Source organism: Lygodium microphyllum, chromosome 29 (assembly GCF_053477565.2).
Source record: "Lygodium microphyllum isolate KBCC chromosome 29, Lygodium_microphyllum_v1.1.10, whole genome shotgun sequence".
NCBI classification, from domain to species: Eukaryota; Viridiplantae; Streptophyta; class Polypodiopsida; order Schizaeales; family Lygodiaceae; genus Lygodium; species Lygodium microphyllum.
This window is the reverse complement of record NC_141163.1, coordinates 38,131,977-38,140,852: the sequence shown is the minus strand read 5'-3', so window position 1 is coordinate 38,140,852 and position 8,876 is coordinate 38,131,977. Positions and strand designations below refer to the sequence as shown.

General features: G+C 41.6%; 1 protein-coding gene across 3 annotated transcripts in view; it reads right to left on the bottom strand.

Annotated features, from left to right (window-relative positions):
* Positions 1-716: 716 nt before the first annotated feature.
* The window catches only part of LOC148010530 (hsp70 nucleotide exchange factor FES1-like), a 56,690-nt gene continuing 48,530 nt past the window's right edge, over positions 717-8,876 (bottom strand). For 2 of the 3 annotated variants that reach the window (XM_087671976.1, XM_087671977.1), the window contains 2 exons: positions 1,370-1,856; positions 717-1,217 (listed from right to left, as the gene is read on the bottom strand). In XM_087671976.1, the coding sequence (XP_087528102.1) occupies positions 1,191-1,217; positions 1,370-1,856 (514 nt within the window). In that variant the 3' untranslated portion in view covers positions 717-1,190. The remainder of the gene's footprint in view (positions 1,218-1,369; positions 1,857-8,876) is intronic. The other variant, XM_087671974.1, reaches the window with a different exon arrangement.

Below are 8,876 nucleotides of genomic sequence, written 5' to 3'. Positions count from 1 at the left end.
AGCGAGGACTTAAGATGGGCCCCACTCTTCCCCTATCATTCCTACCCATAGCCCTTCTCCACTAGGTGACAAGTTTCAACCCTTGGTGGCTCAACCCTCCACACCAAAGAGAGCCCCTCGTGTTTAGCGGGAGGTTCCATACCATCTACAACCAACACATTCCCTTACCACTCCCAGCTTCTTCCATAACAGTCCTATCTTTGTTGGGCTCCATGAGATCTGTCAATCACAAAGAGTTCGGGTTCTAGTGGAGGTGTAAATTTTCATGATTTGCAAATCTCAAAAACAGCAAGGTGGACCCTCTAGAAAGGGCAAACTACTCAATCCTACAGACTGCCAGTGAGTGGGTCTCCACTAGTGTTTCCGTACTCCCTATGACCTGACACTACTGCTATTCCATCTTTACCGTTTTGCAGCACGAGATGCCAGCCTCAAAGAATCTACTATACTCCACAATAAACCTCTTCATAAAACCATGTCTACTTTATATCCAATGGCTGTTAGATTTTCTTTATATATTGGGCTTCTAGATTTTCCACAACAATGTATATTAGTAAACCACTCAAGACTTGCTCAAGCTCAAGCAGCTACCAAGCAACTGCAACCAACTGCTTTGACAGATGCCTCATTTATGACCTGAAGGGCCAGAGAGATTTTCTAGCTACAACATGCACAATACCTGCACCATGAGCAATATTCCAGTATTCCAAGTGAAACTCCATCAATACCCTATTTCAACCAGTATTGCACCACAGAACATTTCACTTTCAGAAACACTAAGAACTTTCGTAGTTCCAAACAGCATGCCAGCCATCAGGCATTCAGAGTGCAGCTCCAGTCAACATCACCATAAAATGTCAGTCAAAGCGAGTCTCAGTATTCTTGGCCATAGTGGTAGCCATATCATGGCTGCAAGGTAGCACAACTGGGAATCAGCCGTATTCATTGTGGGCAAGGATGAGTTTGGTTATAAAACAATCAGAGGGACCCCACTCCCTATTACGAAACCAGAAGCCAGCCATGATGCATTCAGAGTGCTTCTTTTTTCTTTCTTCTTTTGTTTTGGGGGGGTTTTTTTGTTGACAAATCGTTAAATGTCCAGGCATTTCCAACCCAAGATGAAAATCAGAAACAATGACGTGTATTCATGGCCATGGTTGTAGCCGTATCCTATGTAATACAACCAAGAGTCAAACAGCATTCAGTCTGGGCAAAGGCTGCATTCAGATACAAAACAATCAGAGTCACTACCATGAAATGGTTAACGACAACCCATATTGAAAGCAAAATATTTACATTATCAAACAGCAAACAGAGCACAAGATACAAGATTCCATTTACGTCGTGTTTAAACGGAGGGTGGGCCTACAAGTAAAAGGGGTGGCTTCTTTGTAGTTGGTTCAGGCTTTGAGTCACGCATTGCAGCCCAAGCTCGTAGAGAAGGCTCGAAAGTTTTGCCAGGAACATCTGGTGGAGGCTCATCATCACCTGGCAAGGACACCAAACCATTTTTCCGGAGAGAGGAAGGCTCATTATAGCATGCTTGCCACAAGGAATCTAGCAGTGCACGCTCTTCCTTCACTGTAACCAGCTCTTCAGGCGTCATAAGTTGTATTTTTTCAATTTGGGACTCCAAAGCTTGCCTGAGCTGAGCACTATTTTCTGAACCAGAACCCTCTAGAGTGGCCTTTCCACTCTGAGCAATCTCCATGAGACTCTGTAATGCTCCTTGGCGAATATCCGCATCAGTGTTGTTCACAAGACTTGTTAGCAACCTGAGAAAACCTAGCTCCGTTGCAACACTGCTGTCATTAGGATTTTCATACAAGAGATAATGCAATACTTGCAGGCCTTTCCTGCATTGTCAAAAAAAGGATAAATCTCCCCAAACACTCCACTCCTCATATGCTAGCTCAATAACACAAACAAATAAACTTCTCTTGATCTCCACAAATATGTGAAAGAGAGGAGTACAGCAAAAGCATAACAACCATATTAGAATCCTTTCAAAAGCAACCAAAACAAATGATTTTATACCACTTCTCACATGCTAGCTCAACAAGGCAAATAAATAGACTCTGCTTGCTCTCTCTAAATTTAGCAGACAGAAGTATAGATAGAAGCCTACCATTGAGTTTGGAATCCTTTCCAAAACCACCAGACAAATTATTTCAAATAACAATCTATATGTAATATAAACACAGGCACATGGACTGCCAACACATTCCAAAACCAACAAGGCTGATGCTTGCTCTCTACATATAAGACAGACAGAGAAATGTAGCTAGAAGCAAAGCTTGGAATCCTTTACAAAGACCATCAAACAAATTATTTTAAACAAAAATCATTTCCAAAGACTATGTAATATCTTAAATAACAATCTATATGTAGTACCAACGTATAGGCACATGGACTGCCAACACTAAAAATGCTGATGCTAAAAAAGACACAGAGGAAAAAAGAGAGGCTATGTGATTGTACAAGATTAGGTAGAGGGTGCAGGGTGCACAACAAATAGGATTAACTAAACATCTTTTAACAGGATCAATCCTTTGCGAGGTGTGCTGCCACCATACTTTGCTGTGTGCCACAATATCTACTGCCCAGTGTCTACATCAATGTGGAATTTGCTAAAAGTTCACACACAAAGGAGATCTTTAGGCATAGGCCACAGGGCTCAAAACAAATTAGATGAATAAAGTCCTTTTAATAGGATCTTCCTTTAAGGTAAGGAAACTCTAGGATCCGACTGCAGAAAGCTGCACACAGACCCCTTCGCATGTGGTCATTGCCACATAAATGGAGGCACTGGACTGCAAAGACAGGAGCAAATAAATTGAACCTAAAACAATTTGGAATCATCCCTAATAGCTGAAAGGATTAACCTACTTAAACAGACGGACGGGGAAAGATCAAACTTAACTTAGGTTTATTAATTCCCTATACTTACTATAATATTTTAATCATAATACTCTAAAAGCTGTAACACACTTGGAAAACAGTACTATGTGATTGCGCATGTCAAGACAAGGGTCTTTAGCAGACAAGGTCCATATGATAGCTCAACTGTAGTGCTAATCGCAAGCAACAGGCCGATATGCTAAGGCATTGACAAGATAAAGGGTTCAAGGGATAGCCTACATTGGGGGCCCAAAGGTATTATTGAGCTAAAAATGCATTAGCCTCACTTAAACAGCCCCAAAACATGCTTAATTAAGGGAGAAACCTTGTTTATTTAAAAGAAATGTGTTCCTAGAGAGTGTCTGCATCCCATAAGCACAAACCCACTTGGGAGGGCCCAAACTTTCTATAAATAGGTATGCTTCCCTCCACTCAGCCTCAATCTCGTTTTTGCAGATTTCAGTGTTTTCACCTTGTTGCCCACACCCCATTCGCGGAGAATATTGCAGCCCAAGGTGTCCATTGCAGTCTTCACTCATCTGGTGCCTGTTTCCAGCCCTCCATCATCATTTTGCTGCTGTTTCCAGCCAGACCACTGCTGTTGTCCACACAACCAGCTGTCGTACAGCCTGCCACATCAGCATACTGCCGCGTTTGCACGCCCCAACTGCCACCCTGCCAGATTTCTCTCCTCCAACTGTCACCATCACCATCTCAACCTACGTTGTGGATTTTCTCTCTCCTCAGTCTATGTTAACTGTTGTTCAACACTCGAAGGCTGCCTTGCTATGATTCGGGATCTATTCAAAGTACGACACACTCTCCAACTCATTACCCATGCCCTTATCCTTGAGATACAGGAGTTTGAGGTTCAATATTCATTCACTACATAGTGTGTTTATTACATGAGCATTGTATATTTAGTAGTCATATCACTTCATTCATTCTCTATGTTCATGGTCTCTGAGTTACCCTAACCCTAACTATGTTCTTCTATCAGTCTGTGCTTTGTCGTGCGGTGTTATTTGTGTCTCTTTGTTAGGGTATTTCTTCACATAGTATCAAAGCTGAGTTCTTTGAAAGAAACCTAGGCCTTGATTTAAAAGCTCTACACAGGAAGTAGGAACAACAAAAGAGTAAATGACTTCAAGCACTACTTCCGCACCACTTCACATCTGAGCTAAATCCATCGAGGAACGAGTCGAAGTGGACCTCATAGCTTGCTTCACAAGCTACCGACATGGCCGAATAGACATTGGACTACCATGGAGTTCCACGACCATACAAGATCACTGCACGACCATACAAGATCACTGTAGTTGAGTATGAACTCATTTTGATGCATAGAGCCCAACAGTAGATAGAAAGTAAGTCTGAATTTCACCCTTTAGATTCGATGCATCGATCACCTGACTATGCACGAAGGGCAGAATCTCCACTTATGACTAGCCATCCACAAGTGGAAACTCGCATAAAGGACACTCCATTGCCTTCATACTTATTCTCTCCAATGCCAAATATGTTCACCATTTCACATTCTATTAATGATGATTCCCCTTCTCCTATTGCTATGGATGGTGAATGATGTATGTAAAACAATTTCTGGTTTATAAGTAATGAGGAAGATGGATATTTCTTTATGAACTCAAGACTAGATAAGCAGTTGAAACAAGAAACTATGAGTACTCATTCTCTTTCTTTTCCTTCAAACAACTTTGTTTTCAAAGGTCAAAATAAAGTTGGTGCATCTTCATCATCATCATTTCAATTTAATACATTTAATGAAGAAAAGGAACCCACAATATTTTCCACATCTACACCTATCACAAATCTATTTAATCTCCCTCCCATCCCACCCTCTTATTCCGCTGCCACATCCTTTCAGCCTCCATTAAGTGCACTACATCTTGCATCTCATGTAGGATCATATGTGTTTTCATTCACCACACCGAGGGGTTCTTCAAACTTAGGCAGAGTCATTAGGACCTCATCTCTTCCTCAACCGCGTAGTGTTCCACATTTTCCTCACACACTTTCGGGATCATTGCAACCTAGATAATCCCCCTAATCTCTCTGGGGTATAGATCAGTTTATGCTACAGTTTGCCTCCATGAAATTACCTAATTAATGAACCCTTTGGTCATTATATTTTGTCTAAGCAGACATTTGAACAGGGCTTACGTATCCCAATGCCTCCAACTCCACCGGCACCTTATGGAAACATTCATGTTCCAATGTCTCCACATTAATCGATACTTGTTTGACACTCACAACCTATTTTTACCTACCCACCTCTTTCCCCTTCTTTTTATCAGACACCACCACCATCTTATCCTCCACATCCATCTTACCCCACATTCCCAATACCTCATTTTTCTACCTCATCTTCCGCCAAGCATACATTCAATGACAAGTCTCGTTTAACGGATGAAACTTTACAACTTGGTCGAACTTGATGAGACATGTCCTTGACTCACATAACCTATGGAATCTTGTGCAAGGACTGGAACCCCAATCCGATCCCGCACTTATTTCAAACGAGTTCGTCCACTCATGGAAGGCTATGAGTGCCTCCGCTATTATCGAGCTAATACAAGGCTTATTGTCTGAGTTTCATTCTCAGCTCCAACATTTTGACTTAGCGTCAAAGCAATGGGCACACTTGACTGATCGCTGTGTGGCTTGGGATAGAACCAATCGAATAAATCTTGACCATGAGCTTCAAAAATTCAAAATCTCTAACAAGGATGACTTGAAAGTCAAGTTGGCTAAGTATCGGCGTCTCCTTGCCAAATTCTCCACTACAAGGACTCCTAAGTCCTCTGACAATTAAGTCACATTGCTTCTTAACAAGTTGCCACATAAATACTTCAATTTTGTGCAATAGGTAGTTTCTCTGTCCAATTTATCCACATTCTATGAATTTGAGTATCAGCTATTGTGTTATATACGACTATTCGATCAGTTTTATATGAATAATCCCTCAAAGGGGGCTCTTATTGCTCATTCTCAAAAGGGGCACCAAGGAAAGGGTAAACAAAATCAAACTTCAAATCAAATCAAAATCAAGTAGGGGAATCACAAGGAAACTCCCAATCTCAACTCAAACCTGGGTGGCAGAATGTACCTAAGAAGAATAGGTATTATCAACATTGTCAAAAGGTTGGCCATTTTAAGGAGGAGTGCCAATCAAAGACGAGGCACAACAACAAAACCCAAGTCACAAACCCCCATCTCTCAGTCGGGCAACCCCCATCAAGGGAGGTAGGGTGATGGCAAAGGGCAGTAAAAAGGTCAAATCCCCACTGCTATCAGTCAGCTATCTCAATCAACAACGTTCTCAACTCCAAAGGGCTTGTTTGACTACTCTACACAGACCCACATCATCTCCGTAGAGACATCCGATGCAAGTCCTGTCCACATTTGTGAGTTGCCTCCTGAAGAGGTTACCGCAGAGACCCACTCGTCACAGCCGAGCACATCAGTACATATTTGGATTGTGGACACTAAAGCTACACGTCACATGACTTATATAAAGGACATCTTCCGTACCTGAGCCCCTGCAACCGAGTGGGTCCATGTAAAAAACAACTCCTCGATCAAGATCCAAGCTCAAGGTTGCATTAGTTTTACCACTAACAAGGGTCTGGATCTAGCTTTGCTAGACAATGTATACTATATCCCTCATCTTGGCGTGAACTTGTTATTTGTTCAACAACTTTGCCAATTGGGACAAGTAGTTTTCTTTACATTGACCACTCCACTGTCAAGATTCTTGATTCTCTAACTAGTTTAGTAATTGCTCACAATGAGGCACAGCCTAATGGCCTATATCATATGACCCATTTTCTTACCCAGCCGACAATCAAGGGCTCCGTATTCCATCACTTCCAGGCATTAGCCACCTATCGGGAGCATACGAACAATTAGTGTCTTTGACATTTCCGCCTAGGATATCTTGGCTATGAATCTCTTTATAAGTTATCTCGTCGTGAGACGGTTGAGGGCCTTTCTCACTTGAAGCTAGCTCCATATATCTATAAAGTATGTTAGCTCGGAAAGCAGTATTGTAACCCATTCTCTCAACAATCTACGCATTAAAGCTGAGGTGCCACTTGGATTGATTCACGTTGAGGTGCCACTTGGATTGATTCACGTTGATCTTTGTGAACCAACATCCACTATCACCTTGAATGGCGCATTGTACTTCTTTTTTGATAGTGGATAATCATTCGAGTTACACGTAGGTGTACTTCCTTGAGCATAAGTCCAATATTTTCACATATTTCTTTGCTTGGATACTGCTAATTCATAACAAGATGAGTCGCCGTGTTGGCTGCATGAGGAGTGATAGCAATGGTCAGTTCATCTCCCACAAGTTTTCTGAGTTTCTACAACAACATGGCATCTCTCGCCAGCTCACCTCAAATCACTTTCCCTCTCAAAATGGAGTCGTAGAGCATAGGAACCGAACAATCATGAAAATTGTATGCTCTATGTTGTTCGCAATAAATCTCCTTGAGCACCTTTGGGTTGAGCCTGCTAACGCTATAGTGTACATACTCAATTGGTACCCAACTTTGGCTCCTCAAAAGATCCCATACGAGGCATTCTTTGGCTCTTTGCCTATCATATCCCACTTCAGAGTCTTCAGGTGTCGTGCATACATACACACACACACACCCCTAATCATCAAATAGAAAAGCTCACTCCCTGAGCTGATCTCCTTATCTTTGTCAAATATTCCCCCAAAGCGAAAGCCTACCACTTGTTCAATCCTCAGACGAACAAAGTAATTGTTAGAAAATATGTCATCTTTGACGAGAGGGATATCGTGAAGTTCTCTGCACTAGATTCCAATCCGATTCCTCCTTCCACATCATTGGACATCGTGCCTACTGAGCCTAGTGTACTACCTAGTTTGTGTCCATCTATCTCTCCCTTTTCTCTCTACAAACTTATTTTCTCTTTGATCCACACATCATGTGCACCTTGAGGCATCATCCTCCATAGCTAAGATTTGAGCTTATGAGTAGTGGACACCACGTTCTCTAACATGCATGTCATCATGACCCTTTGATCGAGTCTTTGCTCAACCCAAATACTCTACTCCAACACAACCACACATGAAGATTATATTTCCTTGTCTTCAATTCTGGGGCTATTGGCATAATTGGATTACTGTAATCGTTAGAAGAGACGTCATCTTTGATGAGAGGGATATCGTGAAGTTCTCTGCACTAGATTCCAATCCGATTCCTCCTTCCACATCATTGGAGATCGTGCCTACTGAGCCTGATGAACTACCTAGTTTGTGTCCATCTATCTCTCCCTTTTCTCTCTACACACTTATTTTCTCTTTGATCCACACATCATGTGCACCTTCAGGCATCATCCTCCATAGCTAAGATTTGAGCTTATGAGTAGTGGACACCATGTTCTCTACCATGCATGTCATCATGACCCTTTGATCGGGTCTTTGCTTAGCCCAAATACTCTACTCCAACACAACCACACATGAAGATTATATTTCCTTGTCTTCAATTCTGGGGCTATTGGCATAATTGGATTACTCTGAATGCTTTTGTTTGTTATTTCGTATCTAGTGTTCAAAGACACATTGATAAGCTGAAAGATTTGCTGCATTAACAATTCGATCTTATTCAGCACACTAATCTTCTTTCCAAGGAGAACTTTGCCCCTTACAGTACGGTAATTTTTGTTTCTTCTTTGCCATGACTTTTGCACTCTTTAAGTCATGTGACTTTCTATAATCTTGTAATCATCTAATATAATATAAATTACTCATTACTGCCTCACAAGGAAAAGAGGGGAAGGGAGGGGAGGGGGATTTTATTTATTTATTTATTTTAGAGAGAGAGAGAAAGAGAGAGAAAACAAGTCTTAAAAACCCTAATTTCCACATGATATGCCTATGACAAAAGCCAATGCCACAAACAAAGGATCAATATAGA